Consider the following 16,239-nt stretch of genomic DNA (forward strand, 5'->3'; position numbering starts at 1 on the left):
TTTTGACTTTTGATAGTCAAAATGCTCAATAAGAAAGAAAATGTATTTGAATTTGAAGAGCACTTAAATGAGGGATTGTCTCGGTTCAATTGAATTCAAGTGGGTTTTTTTTTCTATTTGTTGATGGTTGCAGTAGACCCAGCTTGTACCCTAACCCAGGGGTCCCCAACCTATTCCACAAAGGCCCACTGTGGGTGCAGGATTTCATTCCTACCAAACAAGATGACAACACTTTTTCCCCAATCTGGTGTTTTACAAGTGCAATCAGTTGATTGCAGTCAGGTGTGGTTTGTTTTAGCAGAAGCCTCATTGGTTCAACTGTCTCTGCTGGATCGGCTGGAACAAAAACCAGGACCCACAGTGGGCCTTGAGGACTGGGTTGGAGACCCCTGCCCTAACCCATAAATTTAGGGGTGAGGGGCCTTCACAGGATTAAGGGAAGGGGGCGCTAATCTTAACAAGACTCAGGAAAGGGGAAAACAGCCCCCCAGCCCCAATATACATATGGCAGGAAAACTCAGGTGACTTGAAGTTCTGCTCTGAGACCCCCAATTTTGCTAAATTTCAAAATTGTCCAATATGCATGTGAGATACATCATTAGAAAGCTTAAAATCTAAATTTTCTGGGGGAGGTACATTTTTGAACGGGAGGGCATTTAAAAAAAAACAATTTTTTAACAGCGAAATCCTATCTGGAGGTGAGAGCATGAGAGAGCATAATTAAAGACACCATGATTTTAACGGGATTGCATACTTACCTCTTTTTGATCCAAAAACTCCATGTAGCATGTATCACCGAGTGTCAAGACGCAGCTGTGAATGGCCACAGCCGGATCTTGGGGGGGATTTTATGGGTGAAACACGGTCATATAACAAGGATCGCGATGCAGAAATCGCAGACATCAAGGAGTGGTCGAGATTTTCTTTTTCACATATTTACCCTTTTACACTCCCCCCCCCCCCCCCCCCCCCAATTTTTCTTTGTTTGGATCGATTCTTTATTATCTAACATATCCGAGGAAATGTGACGGTAACAAAAAAAAGTACAATTAAGTGATAGTTACTTTTTTACAGACACCATTTATTTCATTGTGACACAATTTGTTTAAAATACGCGAGTGAATAATTTTTTTGTCGTTTTTTTTTTTTTTTTTTTACGGAATATTAGACATCAATTAATGATTCTAAGCTAAAAATGTCAGACATTTTGGATAATAAATATAATTCATTACCTTTGTTTTACGGCTGGGTTGAAACAAAAGCGGTTGCGCGACGTCTGTAAACAGGGGTCTCCAGGGTAAAATGGACAAATTAAAAATAGTTTGGTGGCTTCATGCGCCATAATTGTAATATGGCAGGATATAGACATATTGATCCATCAGACACAACAGTTGTTTTGGCTTAAAATACAGCAGTTTCTTTGAAAGAGGAGTGCAAGAGCAGAAACTGCTTTTTAGTTTTCCGCCATATATATACAGTATATTTTTTAATATGCATACTTATCAAATGTTGGGGTTACCCAAAAATGCACCCTAACCTTAACCCGAGGGAGATCAACCCGAACCTTCGGCTTTTTAAATTTTGCTCGGCTTAGATCCTTAGTTCAGAATTAGATTGCATAAGAATATTTATTGAGTATTTATTGAGTTGCCACCATCCGCCTAATTTGGATGAATCTTTTTTTTTTGGGGGGGGGGGGGGGTTGCAGAAAAATGTAATTAATATAAAAACAAAAATGAACTAAAACTACAAATGAATGATACCAGTTCTTAAAAGGGCACTGCAAACATGATTCTTGTGACAGTGCATTAAGATGACTAGCAAATACCTAACCTATTTACGCTTCCACCTGCCTCTCTTAGATAACGGCCCCTTAAGCGCTCTTTACCCAACCATTTGGTCTTTCTTATCCCTCAGGTGAATATGAAGGGGCGTCGGGGTTGAAAAATCCCCCCTCCGGGGAGTCTGCCTCTAATCCGCCGACTCGATCCCCGCCTCTGGCGATTCGCTCGACCTTAAGTAGCTCCTAACGGCCGAAGCGCTACCTCGCCTGTGAAGCTCAGCCGGGGAGCGCCACGGTCGGGAACCGTTTCCCCGTCCCCGGGTCGGTTCCTGTCGATTTCCAGTTCTAAACCCTTCGCTGATCAGACGTCGATGTCGGACGACCGGCAAAGATCGGAGGATGAATCGACGAGTTTATCCACATAACCGATTGACAAAAGCGAACCGGGTGTATGTTTCCGATTGGGGTATTTCCGGGACGTCGACGAGGCTATCCGAACAACCCCCCCCCCCATCGGCGGCGGTGCCGATCCGACAAGTGAGGGGAAAAAATCCGTTTTCAGATCGTGTTACACAGCGGCAATATTTGCGCTTCGGTAAAATGGTCCGAAAATCGACCGACTCGCAATGGGGGGGTAAAAAAATAAGCCTGGTCAGAAGTGGATTACTTCTCGTACCACACAATAGAAGACGACAAATATTAGATTAGGGCAAATGTATTCTGTCCTTCAACTGGGAGTCTACTTTAAAAGTCAAACAGCTCCGCGCAGCCTTCGTCTCTCTTTCGCCAACGGAGGAAATGGATATCCGCTATCTTTGGGCATTGGTATTTATCTGGTATGCCGTTTGAATGGCAAATGCCGGTCGGTCGGTCGGTCGGTGGACCACGAAGTCGTTCGCCCGAGCTCCCGCGGAAATGGTCTCCGTGAAGCTTATTGACTAGCTGCCTATCGCCGGCCACCAAATCACCTTCTAAATTCGCCGGCTAATGAAATCCCAATGACATTCAAAAGTCGTTCTCACTTCACTCTTCTTTGGAATCGCTCATGTTGGGAAGGCCTTGAATAAACACGCAAATGCGTCACGTCACGTCACGTCACGTCACGTGGTGCCGCAAACTAAAAGAATCTAGTATAAACGGAAGCTTTGCTCAAATGCCAAGATATCTAATGAGGACGGAAAGCTCCATATGGTTTTGGCAGCGATATATACATCGTACAGGACTCATTCTAAACGCAGACCTTTACCGTGGCGGCAAATCCGTGACCAAAATGGCAGAGCAATGAAATAGCATTTTTTTTAGTTCCATCTCCAGGAAAGTTTGTCCTCCGCCTCACGTCTCTTCTTAATCCAACAGGACGAACGGCCAATTAGAGGGGAAATTGCGCTGTCCTCCGGTGACCTCCAACTGGTGCTACGAGTCCAACATAACCAGTGAGTATTCCCGCTCCAATTTCCTTTAGCAAAATCCCTACTATCTGGCTCGGCCAAAGGCCAAGCTGGAGTTGTTCGTCGCCTTCCGAAAAACTTTTTTGTTTTCCGTCTCGGTCGGACGTTGCCATCGTCTTATTCCAAATTGGCCACGGTAGACGTTCGAATAGATGATTGACCTCAGCGGTACGTGGTACACTGCCGTGAAATCGGATTGAATTTTTATGGTGTTTTGGCTTTGACATTAAAGCTGCTATGAAATACAATTGCGAGTGACTTTAAAGCATATTTTGGACACAGATCCAGATTGAAAAGGCTTCATCATGAAATGAGATCCTAACTATTTCCGGTGCCTCGGCCCCACCTGCTGTAAAAAAAAAAAAAAAGGATGCACCACCCACCCAGAATGCTATCGGTAGGCTTTCTTGTTGCCGCACGAGCGTTCCGTTGTCACGTATAAACTTCCACAGCGCTAGAAAGCAATCCCGGTTGTGATGTCTCAACCGGAGTTGCTGAAAAAAAGTGGGTGTTTCCCCCATGCATTATTTCAGTTGAAAACTATGAAATGGTTTAACCCCCCGCCCCCAAAAACCAGCTATATTTGGAGAGAGACGGCGAGAACCAAAAGTGGTATTTGCCATGTGGCTTTTTTTTTCCCATGTGGCAAAATGGACTTTGGTATGTGGCAGTTTTGCAGGCCATGCACATCCGTGCCACTGACGGCCATGCATGTGCGGCTGCGATTTTGGACCATATACTTACGCTTACATTGTTTTTTATTTCTAATAGCGAAATTGGAGTGGCAGCCTTGCAGTTGTTTGGACAGACGGAAAATGAGAATTAATACATTGTGTAAGAGTGTTTCAGTATGTGTGTACAAGGAGAATGAAAGAAAATTGAGACGTACAAAGTCTTTCATTTTTCAACATGCAACACAATCATATACGAACAAAAGCAGCAATAAAATGAAGACTTTCTTGTCATTTTTGACGAGGGTCCTGAAATCACCTGCCGGTCCACCTGCGAGGGTAGTGACCGCATACCCAAGATTTATCAGTGCAGAAAGAAAGCTGACTTACACGGAAATTGGGACGTGCACAACTGTCAGTGGCGTAGCCTTACTTGGGTGCCCGTTGCGTGTCAAAAATCACAACCGCACGTTTTTCTGCCATTTCAAATGAATGGAAAATTTGGACGCGCGTAGCCGTCAATGGCATCGCCTGACGTGGGTGCCGGTTGAAGGTCGATGCGCTGTGATGCTAAGTGTATATTCAAAAATCAATGCCACTCACGTTTGTCTGCCATTTCATATGAGTGGAAAATTTGGACGTGAATAGCCGTCAATGGCATCGCCTGACGTGGGTGCCGGTTGAAGGTCGATGCGCTGTGATGCTAAGTGTATATTCAAAAATCAATGCCACGCATGTTTGTCTGCCATTTCATATGAATGGAAAATTTGGACGTGAATAGCCGTCAATGGCACGAATGTGCATGGCGTGCAAAAATGTCATATACCCCTAAAACAATGCCACGTACCCCAAAAAAAATGCCATGAACCAAATTTTGCCACGTGGCAAATAGCACTTTTTGTTCTCGGCCTCGCCGTGTATTTGAGAGCCAAATTGACGTGTAAAAGGACACGAGTTCCATCATTTACTTGACGTGCTCACCATTTCAATAACAGGTCAACGTGACTTCTTGAAGCGGCCGGCAAGAAACACCGCTCACTATACGCGCCGGTCGCTCGGAAACAGACTGACAAAGCGGCCTCTTTTCAGAAGGTCGGATGTCAGAAGGAGCCGGAGACAACAAAAGTTGGCGTACGGTGAAGACGGCACGGTCGTCGACGGACTTCCGGAAAAGCGCGCGAGATGGATAAGAAACGATCCCAAATAGCCATTTTTCATCGGCAAAATGGCCATAACGCGAGTGCCAATTTGCCGTTTTCGTTTGGAAGGCCGTTCCATTTGCCAAGTCGCGGCGAATCGTAGTCGTTTTGAGCGGAGCTGAAATTTGACCCCGGGCTTTATGTCGGACACGCGTGCGTCCTGCACATAAAGTGGCAAAATCCTATCTGAGAGCGGCGAGAGCTTTATGGAGCGGCATCCGTCTCTTTTAGTGGCCCACTTTTCTTCATCGATTTCTTTTTCAAGCCCGTGGAAATTGATTGTTTGAACTCGGTGTCATTCCGCTTGGCCATTTTCAATCAATTCACGGGCTGCTGCTTCTTCTCCTTCTTATCGGAGTCTGCGACGATGACTGGCATCTCCGAGTCCGTGGCGACGGAAGAGAAAAAACGATCGGGGTTGGCTTTGGGCTCCGGGAAGAAGCGAGGAATCGGCGCCGCTAAAATTTCGAGTCGCGTCAGGGACTTGCTACTCGACAGGAAGCGGAGCGGAGCGGAGCGGAGAGGAAGTCGCGCGGCGTGCTGTAGATTGAAGAGGCCCCCGTTTCCTGTCGATGCCACTTTCACATCTATTTCCTCTTCTACACTACGCTAGCGACGGAACGATCCGATTGGCAAAAAAAGGAATCTCCGGCTTCGAAGCGTCGGCATTTCTGGCCGACGACGTCGAGTCACGGTGTCATGCGGAAGCCTTTGCGCCGTTTCCACTCGCGGTACAACTGATTTTTGTGCCGTATACAGGGCCGGCCCAGCCTATACGCAGACTATGCAGCTGCTTAGGGCCCCTGACCACTACGGGGCCCCCAATCTGGCAATTGTTTATTATGATTATATATGTTTATTTATTAATTTATATTCTATTTTGTTTCCTACAGTTTGCTTTATTTGACTTTTGTGAGTTTTGATACTTAATTTCAAGCTTAAAATTTTTTTTTTTTTTTTTAAAGTTCTTCCTTAACTTCTTTTCCTCTTTTAGAAAAAGGTTTGGCGCTATCTACTGTAAGTACTGACAATCATTTGGGGTGAAAAGTTTGAAGTATGCAATGCAACAAAATCTGATGAACATCCAAAAAATGGACGTATGGGTTGGATTGCATGTATGGGTTTCACAGTACACTGTGACAAAATGGTGTGGCAAAAATATGGGGCCCTTGGCATTATTTTGCTTAGGGCCCCCAAATGGCCTGGGCCGGCTCTGGCCGTATATGATATACTCCAAAACAACAGCGCGTTTGCTTGCTGGTAAGATGTGATCTTTTTCATTGAGGAGTTTTTCTGGACTTGACCACGAGTCGCCTCCTTTGATTCCAGTGAGCTCTTGGCTCCGGGTTTCACCGAGACGTACTACGCAGAAGATGGACGACCGGTGACGGCGACCCGTCGGAATCACACGGTAAGTAACGAAACGCGTCTCGCCGGGTGCGATTTGCGATACGGTACCGCGCTTACAAAAGGATTGTGCTTATCCGGCGCCGTTCTTTTCCCTTCCGCACTATACGGATTTGCTCCAGTTGTCCATAAGTCGATGCCTTTGGCGGCCACGTACGTCCAAATTTCTTCCCGTGCATTTTAAATGGCAAAAAAAACAATCCCCCCCAAATCAACAAGAAAAGACCAGCTATCAATCGGACACGCCCCCCCAAATGACCTGAAATGACCCGGCCACGCCCCCAAAAGTCCCCAAATGACCTGATATGACCAGGACGTGTCCCCCAAATGTCCCCAAATCAACAGGAAGTGGCATGATCTTGTCCCGGAAATGTCCCCGAACCAATCTGGACGGGGGCTAAGATCTGTATCTCCACACAGCAAAGACCCAGAGTCATTTCTCCAGAAATTGCAGTTTCTAGTTTAGAAATAGTTATTTCATTCTATTTCAAAATATTAATATCATTTAGGCTTACATAATCCAAAATGGGATCTTAAAGCTAGTCACGGATATCCCTGACTAAAATGTTGTCAATTTCTCAGAATGAAAACGTCGTCGCAAAATGCTTGATATGTCATTTGAAAGGTTATTCTGTTTTTTTTTTTTTTTCTGCTTTTGAAAAATAGCTCAATCTCCCACGACCAATTCTGCGAGTTACGCTCGCCGGCCGCACTTGCGCGACGAACTAATTGCTACGATGTCGGCTAGCCGGGTGAAGGAGGGGCGGTCGTCCCCTCCCCTGCTCTGGCTGACAATCAATTTGTATGTTCACTATAAGCGAGCTGGAATGAAAGAGCTCATTTCACGCTCTGATGAACTGACAATTTGGAATGCTTTAAAGAAGGAAAAAAAAAAAGCCAACCTGCTGGCATCATTTCAACCCGGTGGCGATAAAGTCTCCTTTCGACGTGAGCGGCTGCTTTTTCTCTCATTCTTTTATGTTTGAACGCAGCAGTTTTTGGCTTTGAACCGGCTACGGTGGAAAATGTTGGCGTTAACAAATGACAGATGCCTTTTCCTCCAGGATCACTGTTTCTATCACGGCGACGTAAGAGGACATCCGCATTCCTGGGTGGCCCTCAGCACGTGTTCGGGCGTCAGGTACGGACGAGCGCCGCCGGCTCCTTCTCGGCCACACATATTTCAACGCGAGACGTGATTGGCGCGTTGATGGAAAAATGCTCCGTTCTTCTCTTCCGGCTTCCTTTTGACGCAGGGGCCTGATCTCTTTGAATTCCAACCACACCTACTACCTGGAGCCGACGGAAAACGCGGGCTACCATTCCTTACTGCCCGCCGACCAACTGGAATTTAAAGGCGGAAACTGCGGACGCGGCGCCGGCGAGCCGTCCCGCCGCATCTCCGACCTCCTCGGGCCGCGTCGTTCCAGGGTGAGCCTCTGTCTTTTCACGCGATCGTTGGACTCGTCTACTCTCCTTCTAATTGATTCTCCTGTATTTGGATCATCCATCACTTTAAAAGGTTCACATCATGTGCCCCGCCGTCCATTTCTTTATCTTCCTCGTTCTGCTGGCCGGCACACATGAGCAGTCCAGAGGTTTTCTCTCTGAAGAAAGCGTACGGTGCACTTTTCATTCTAAAGCTTTACTACTTCATTCCAGGTGAAAAGGAACACGTGGGGCACCACCAAGTATATGGAGCTCTATATTGTGGCTGACAACACGCTGGTAAGTACAAAATCAGAAATATCGTAAATTAGGATAGGGTGTCAAACTCGCAGCTTGGCGGATAGACCGAGAGTCCCCCCCCCCCCCCTCTCAAAAAATGTGCCAAAATACAGTACCCAGCCTCGACCGGCCAAAAGATGAGGCGCTTCTATTTGAAAGAAAGTCCCAACCGGTGGCTGAAGGAAGCGGACAATATACAGTGGGGCAAAGAAGTATTTAGTCAACCACCAATTGTGCAATTTCTCCTACTTGAAAAGATTAAAGAGGCCTGTAATTGTCAACATGGATAAACCTCAACCATGAGAGACAGAATGTGGAGAAGAAAAAAAAAATCACATTGATTTTTAAAGAATTGATTTCCAAATTAGAGTGGAAAATAAGTATTTGGTCACCTACAAACAAGCAAGATTTCTGGCTGTCAAAGAGGTCTAACTTCTAACGAGGCTGCACTCGTTACCTGTATTAATGGCACCTGTTTTAACTCATTATCGGTATAAAAGACACCTGTCCACCACCTCAGTCAGTCACACTCCAAACTCCACTATGGCCAAGACCAAAGAGCTGTCGAAGGACACCAGAGACAAAATTGTAGACCTGCGCCAGGCTGGGAAGACTGAATCCGCAATAGGTAAAACGCTTGGTGAAAAAAAATCAACTGTGAGAGCAATTATTAGAAAACGGAAGACATACAAGACCACAGATAATCTCCCTCGATCTGGGGATCCGTGCAAGATCTCACCCCGTGGCGTCAAAATGATAACAAGAACGGTGAGCAAAAATCCCAGAACCCCACGGGGGGACCTAGTGAATGACCTACAGAGAGCTGGGACCGCAGTAACAAAGGCTATTATCAGTAACACAATGCGCCGCCAGGAACTCGTATCCTGCACTGCCAGACGTGTCCCCCTGCTGAAGAAAGTACACGTCCGGGCCCGTCTGCGGTTCACTAGAGAGCATTTACATGATGCAGAAGAGGACTGGGAGAATGTGTTATGGTCAGATGAAACCAAAATAGAACTTTTTGGTAGAAACACAGGTTCTCGTGTTTGGAGGAGAAAGAATACTGAATTGCATCCGAAGAACAGCATACCCACTGTGAATCATGGGGGTGGAAACGTCATGCTTTGGGGCTGTTTTTCTGCAAAGTTACCAGGACGACTGATCTGTGTAAAGGAAAGAATGAATGGGGCCCTGTATCAAGAGATTTTGAGTGAAAATGTCCTTCCGTTGGCGAGGGCATTGAAGATGAGACGTGGCAATGTCAATGATCCCAAACGCACAGCCAGGGCAACAAAGGAGTGGCTTCGTAAGAAGCATTTCAAGGTCCTGGACTGGCCTAGCCAGTCTCCAGATCTCAACCCCGTAGAAAATCTGTGGAGGGAGTTGAAAGTCCGCATTGCCCAACGACAGCCCCGAAACATCGCTGCTCTAGAGGAGATCTGCATGGAGGAATGGGCTAGCCTGGTACTCCAGACTCAGCGCTGTTCCAGCTATTGAGTCTGGCCACCATTAAGCGGATAAAATTTGCAGGGCGGAGCAAGCCACAGCAAACAGACAGCGGAGTGGACCAATCATCGACGTGCGGGACGAGGGACTTGCGCGCGGAAGTAAACATACGAGAAGAGTGGAGTTTATTCAACATGGCTCGCGCGAGACAGACTGTTGTCAGTGACTTGCGTCGATGTGTTTTTGGTCATTTAAAACTGATTTTACCGTGGATTGCAACATATTCTCGGCTCTCCCGTTCGCCATCTGTGTTGTTGTGGAGACGACCACCGACTTGGAAGAGTGACGTTGCTAGTTAAAAACACGTCACGCAAATAAACCAATCTGGTTTGTCAAATGATTTTGTACTTGCTCGAGAGGCCGTTAAAGGGCTGGGTCCCAGACTATACTCTCAGTGTTTGAAAAGTCTGGCCGTGCCAGGCAAGGAATGGGCCACAATACCAGCAACAGTGTGTGAAAAGCTTGCGAAGAGTTACAGAAAACGTTTGGCCTCCGTTATTGCCAACAGAGGGTACATAACAAAGTATTGAGATGAACTTTTGGTACTGACCAAATAGTTATTTTCCATGATTTGCAAATCAATTCTTTAAAAATCAAGCAATGTGATTTTCTGGCTTTCCCCCCCCCCCCTTCTGTCTCTCATGGAGGTTGAGGTTTACCCATGTTGACAATTACATGCCTCTCTAATATTTTCAAGTGGAAGAACTTGCACAATTAGTGGTTGACTTCTTTGCCCCACTGTATGTCTTGATAGGCGTGACTTTAAGAGCTCCGCCCGTTTCATGAAGGGTTTTGTGCGGTCGGAGTCGAATGACCGTGACGGACGAGGGTGAAAGCGGAACTCGGCGAAAGCGTTTTACCTCACGGCGCCTTCTGTCCATCCTCCCGCAGTTTAAACGGCAAAATAGAGACTATGACAAAATCAAGACGAGGATCATGGAAATCGCTAATTACGTGGACAAGGTAAGGCGCGCTTGGCCGACGGCCAGAACGAGGGAGACCTTTCCGTCCGCTTTCAGTTCTACAGGGCCCTGAACATCCGCGTGCCTCTGATCGGTTTGGAGGTGTGGACCGAGCGGGACCAGTGCATGGTCTCCGAGGAGCCCAACGCCACCCTTTGGTCCTTCCTCCAGTGGAGACAGAAGCTGAAGTCCCGCAAAAAGCACGACAACGCGCAACTGCTCACGTGAGGAGTTTTTGTCGTCCGAACGCACGCGCAAATCGTACGACGCCGGCCGCGGTCCAACGGCGCTTTAAATCGACAAAATCGGTGGGGAAGCGGTGGCTATGGAGTGTTGTTTACGCGGGCGACTCTCTTAACAGCGGCGTGATCTTCAAGGGGACCACCATCGGGATGGCGCCGTTGGAGGGCATGTGCAGTCCGGAGAACTCCGGAGGAATCAACGTGGTACGACGGTCGGCGCGTCCCGGCTCCGCGAGCTCCTCACGGACCCGCCGCCTTTTTGTTTCTCCAGGATCACTCGGAGCTGTCCGTCGGCGCCGCCGCCACCATGGCCCACGAGATCGGCCACAATTTCGGGATGAGTCACGACCGCGACGGCTGCTGCGCGGAAGCCGCGGCCGACCAGGGGGGCTGCGTCATGGCGGCCGCCACCGGGTGAGGGAGGCGCGCCTTCCCGGGAAAGGGTCGGAACGGCGACCGAGCGCGGCGACCGAGCGCGGCGACCGAGCGCGGCGACCGAGCGCGGCGACCGAGCGCGGCGACCGAGCGCGGCGACCGAGCGCGGCGACCGAGCGCGGCGACCGAGCGCGGCGACCGAGCGCGGCGACTGAGCGTGCCTCCCCCGCCCCGCGCAGGCATCCCTTTCCGAAGGTGTTCAGCCAGTGCAGCAAAAGCGACCTCGACAACTACTTCCAGAAGGGAGGCGGCATGTGTCTCTACGACAGGCCCGACATGAAGGACCTCGTCGGGGGAAAAAGGTGCGGGAACGGCTTCGTGGAGGACGGCGAGGAGTGCGACTGCGGCCAGCCCGATGTGAGCATTCTTACCCAATTTGAGTGCGTGCACGCGTGCGTAGTTGGGATCCCGAATACCCTCGCCGCTCGGGACCGATTCCTGTCCACAAAGAAATATTCACAGAACATTTGACTTTTCAGTCAATACGCTGCCATTGACAGACGTCAATGGGGATGACAGGGCGGTGATTGATGAAGTAAGATGAGAGCTACGACAGGAGTAGGAAGGTTGTTTCCGACGATAATTCAACGGCGGCTTCTTTGTCGGGCGACGAAAGGCACGTTTTTGATCCCCTCTCGCTTCCGTCACGCCAGAGTAATTTGCCGCCCCCTCCCCCCGCGCCGGAATCAACTCTCCCGTTTCTTCGGAGGAGCCGAGCCGAGCCGAGCGGAGGGCGCCATGGCAACTGGAGATGCCGTGACACGAGAGCAGCAGTTTGTCGCACCTCTGCGTTTTTATTTTTATACCTCTCTCTCCTCCCGCCAACATTTTTGTGAAGTTTCGACTCGTCCGTCGGCCTCTTTAATCCTCTTGCCGCAGAATTGACACCGCCCGCAAAGTGTCACCGGATTTCCCCCCGCCGCCACGTCAAACTTTTTATAGCGAGCCCCGCCTCAGAGAAATGTCGAAAGCTCCGCGTCGGGGCTACAAATGAATCGACGTTGCGGTTTCAGCCGGTCTTGATCGTGTTAAAAGGTAACGAATTCTTGGGACTAAGCAGGGGGAAAAAAATGGATTTGATCGTGGGCTAAGAGCAAACATTCTAAACGATTGTAACGGCGATAGGACGGGAAAACGTCGTGCCGAGTAGGTGCTCGCCGACGTAACGGGTGAAAACTTGACGATGAAGCCTTTTTGGGATAGATTTGTTGTGAATTTTTGAACAGCTGAGACTTGTTTGCCCTACCTCCAGGAATGCGCTAATGATTGTTGCAATGCCAATAACTGCACCCTGAAGGAAGCGGCTCAGTGTGCCCACGGAGTTTGCTGTCAGGCTTGCAAGGTAAGCTTTGGCCGGCGAGCGACCAGTAGGAAAGAGCGTTTTGGCAAATTTCCCTCTCTTCCGCGTCAGCTGAAGCAAGCGGGGACCATGTGCCGGGGCCCGGCCGGAGGCTGCGACCTGCCGGAGTACTGCACGGGCGCCTCGCCCTACTGCCCCGCCAACGTCTATCTCCTGGACGGCTCCGCTTGTCAATACGGACGGGCCTACTGCTACAACGGCATGTGTCTGACCCACCGGCAGCAGTGCTTGCAGCTTTGGGGCTCCGGTAACGAAAACGTTCGGCCGATATTCCCGTTTGCCAATCTCAGACGCGCCGTGGTTTCCAGGTGCCCGCCCGGCGCACGACGCCTGTTTCGAGGACGTCAACGCGGCGGGGAACGCTTTCGGAAACTGCGGGAAAGACGAGCGCGGAAACTACGTGGTGTGCGCAAAAAGGTGACGACCAAGTCACGGACTCGGACCGTTTTAGCGCCGTTGACGACGCCGGACGTCCGATCCGTTTTGACTGGAATGAACGTTCCGTCCTCTTGGAACGAGTTTGTCACGACCGACCCATTTGAACCGGAAACCGACCCTCCCGATTCAAATGGATCGGACATCTCTATTGCCATCAATGAGATGTCCCCCCGTTTTTTTTTTTGTTTACGCGCAAGACTGCAGTGAGAACAAGTGGCAAAATTTTTAAAATCAGACATAGTTAAGTGAGATGAACATAATCTCATCCGGTGTTCAGGATAAACAAGATGATTTGCGAGCCCGCGTCCCAGCCCCCTCCTACATCTGTTTTATATTCCCCCCCCCCCCCATGTTGAACGTCGCTCCGGCTAATTAATGGGTTCAAATGGGCAATTTGGTTACGTTAACAAAGCTGCAGATTCAGGCAGCGAATTGCCTCATTCCCGAGACGACGACGCGGGCCCGCGGGAATCGCGAGACGTCGCGGCGAGACCTATTAGAGGGCGACGCTCGGATCCGACTCATCTCGGCATTAGTCGCCGCCACGACTCTTGGCTTCGCGCCGCCGCCGTCGTCATCTCTGTGTACTGGCCCGTTTCAATTTGCACCTTAATGAGGAGGAAGTTGTAAAGACCGAACGCGTCGCCGCCGGTTTGTGTCCAGCGACGCCAAATGCGGCAAGATCCAGTGCCACAGCGCCGCCAAGAAGCCCAAAGGCACCAACGCCGTTTCCATAGACACCACCATCAAGACGGGAGGCGTGGAGGTCAAGTGTCGCGGGACGTACGTCTACAGCACCCAGGACGGGCAGGGGGACCTGCCCGACCCTGGCTTGGTCGCGACGGGCACAAAGTGCGGCGAGGGCAAGGTAGAGCGCCGCCGACGAGGCTAAAATTCGATATTTGTGGCGCTCGCTCGCCGATTCTGCTAGCGAGGCTAACGTTTCAGTCTTATTGAGTAGCGTGACGATAAAATCCCAAATCCTTGCATTTTTGTCTCAGGTGTGCCGGGACCGCCGCTGTCAAAACGCCTCTTTTAGCGAACTGAACGCCTGCATCTCCCGCTGTCACGGCAACGGGGTGAGTCGCCTATCTGCGCTAAAACGGCAGGAGCGATGTCTGAAATACAACAATCCCCCCAAGTGAAGATTTATTGGAGCGGCGCCCGAGGCAGATAAGGCGACAGGCATCGTGCAAGATTCATTAGTCCGTAAAGCTCTTGGCGGGTCAGGTGCCTTTCAGCTGATAATGAAAGCCAGCCAGCCAGCAGCTGAAAATGTCCAAATAGGTGCCCAACCACTAGGGGTGGAAAAGTCCATTTATTCATTCACAGCTAAAAAAAAAAAAAAAAATCCAACAAACCAATTCCATTTACAGTATGTTTATTTTTGAAATGATTTATTAACATGAGTTCAAATGACTTGAAATGGGTAAGAAAAGGGTGGGGATCTTCTTGACTTGGAATGCCAAATGGTTTTGTCTGACTTATTTGCCCACCCGCCAAAGGTTTGCAACAGCAACGGCAACTGCCACTGTCACGGAGGTTGGGCGCCGCCCTTCTGCGACAAGCCGGGACTCGGAGGGAGCGTCGACAGCGGGCCCGTGCAGCACGATAGTGAGTACATACGCAATAGAAAAGAAAGAAAAAAAGTCCTGCCGTGCTAACTTGAAATCCCTTAGGTCAAGTGGGCTTGGTGGTGGGCCTGTTCTTGGCCTTCCTGGTGGTCTTGCCCACCGTGCTGCTGCTATTCTACTGCTACCGGATCAAGACGTCCTACTTTCGCAAGTGGCTCGCGCAGAGAGAGAAGAACAAGAGCGACAAGTAGCGTACCCGTGACGTCCGAGCAGGTTTGCCGACGGTCCCGGAATTTTGCGGAACTTGGAGGCCAGGGTGTCCCGCGCAATCCGGGACTGTCGGTAACCCGACCCGGTTCTAATGCTAGCGCTAATGCCCGCGCTCCGGCCAGGGCGGAGAAAGCCAAGAAAAACGGACACCTAAATCCCGCGTTTCACCTCAAAGTCGTCGGACCGACGGGCAAAGCGAGCGGCCGCGAGGGGGTACGTTCAAAGTAAGCGGCTTAAATGACGACACCCACGAGGTCTGGTTTTGTCCCTCCGCCAGTTTTCCGCGAGCGGCAAAGAGGCGCTTCCTCTCCGACCGGACCCGGCCGTCCGGGCGCCGAACGCGGCGCGGCCCCCGCGACCCCGACCTCCCGTTCCGACGGCCCCGCGGAAATCCCCGCGGCGACGGGGCCCGCCCGAGAAGCCGCTGCCGGTCGACCCCGCGCGATCTCCGCCGGTGAGACGGTCAAATCGGTCCCCCGCGGAACCAGGGCGATACCTCCGGCGTTCTTCTCTTTGCAGCCGAGGCCGTCGCCCTCGCCCCCTCGGAGGCCCCTACCTCTCGGTCCCGCCTCCCGGGCGCGGGCGATCGTCGCCGAACCGTCACCGAGCCTGCTGGTCGCGATGCCCCCGGCGGGAGTACTCGGAGTTTCTGCCGGCCCTCCTTTCAAAGCTCTCAGGTGGGGTTTTCCAGCCACGCCGGGTGAGTCCGGACCAGAGGAGTCTTCCACCGTGACTCCACAACTGGCGATGACCGAATGAACAACTATTTTGACAGTAGATGAATTGTTTTTTGCCTTAGATAAGACTCTCGATTTTAACACGACTGGAATTGGGCACGAGCACCGCACCGTGCTCACGCTTTCTTCTTTCTCTCCTCCAGACCGGTCCCAGGTTCCAAAGCCACCGCGCCGTGGTGAAAACGGCTTTCCGCTCCGATCCTTTTTGCACTAAAGTCCGACATTTCGACAAAACCCGAGGGCAGGACGCGGCGCATTTGAACGGAATCCTCGCAGACGGAGCATTTCTGCCTAAATGGGTCATTTTAACATCTTTTTTTTTTTTTTCCAATGTACGAAAACTGTCGTGGTGTTTACAATTTGTGTTCTGTGCCAAAGAGAACTCCGTCAACGTTGGTATCGCAGCCTTAAAGCCTTGGGTATTTATTTGCTCGCCTCGACGACCATCGTCCTGGTCGCCGTCACGATCATGAGAGTGT

At 50.2% G+C, this 16,239-nt stretch overlaps 1 protein-coding gene across 5 annotated transcripts in view; it reads left to right on the top strand.

Annotated features, from left to right (window-relative positions):
* adam19a (ADAM metallopeptidase domain 19a) overlaps positions 1–16,082 on the top strand; it is a 22,666-nt gene extending 6,584 nt beyond the window's left edge. For 3 of the 5 annotated variants that reach the window (XM_057853979.1, XM_057853981.1, XM_057853977.1), the window contains 20 exons: positions 3,140–3,216; positions 6,431–6,512; positions 7,573–7,649; positions 7,765–7,939; positions 8,171–8,236; positions 10,634–10,705; positions 10,762–10,928; positions 11,066–11,150; positions 11,218–11,360; positions 11,561–11,738; positions 12,634–12,723; positions 12,793–12,988; positions 13,050–13,158; positions 13,843–14,047; positions 14,181–14,258; positions 14,685–14,793; positions 14,859–15,000; positions 15,146–15,236; positions 15,301–15,477; positions 15,543–16,055. In XM_057853979.1, the coding sequence (XP_057709962.1) occupies positions 3,140–3,216; positions 6,431–6,512; positions 7,573–7,649; positions 7,765–7,939; positions 8,171–8,236; positions 10,634–10,705; positions 10,762–10,928; positions 11,066–11,150; positions 11,218–11,360; positions 11,561–11,738; positions 12,634–12,723; positions 12,793–12,988; positions 13,050–13,158; positions 13,843–14,047; positions 14,181–14,258; positions 14,685–14,793; positions 14,859–15,000; positions 15,146–15,236; positions 15,301–15,477; positions 15,543–15,782 (2,559 nt within the window). In that variant the 3' untranslated portion in view covers positions 15,783–16,055. Of the gene's footprint in view, positions 1–3,139; positions 3,217–6,430; positions 6,513–7,572; positions 7,650–7,764; positions 7,940–8,170; positions 8,237–10,633; positions 10,706–10,761; positions 10,929–11,065; positions 11,151–11,217; positions 11,361–11,560; positions 11,739–12,633; positions 12,724–12,792; positions 12,989–13,049; positions 13,159–13,842; positions 14,048–14,180; positions 14,259–14,684; positions 14,794–14,858; positions 15,001–15,145; positions 15,237–15,300; positions 15,478–15,542 lie in introns of all 5 variants that reach the window. The other 2 variants (XM_057853978.1, XM_057853980.1) reach the window with 2 other exon arrangements.
* Positions 16,083–16,239: the final 157 nt, after the last annotated feature.

This window comes from Corythoichthys intestinalis, chromosome 13 (genome assembly GCF_030265065.1).
Source record: "Corythoichthys intestinalis isolate RoL2023-P3 chromosome 13, ASM3026506v1, whole genome shotgun sequence".
Lineage (NCBI taxonomy): Eukaryota > Metazoa > Chordata > Actinopteri > Syngnathiformes > Syngnathidae > Corythoichthys > Corythoichthys intestinalis.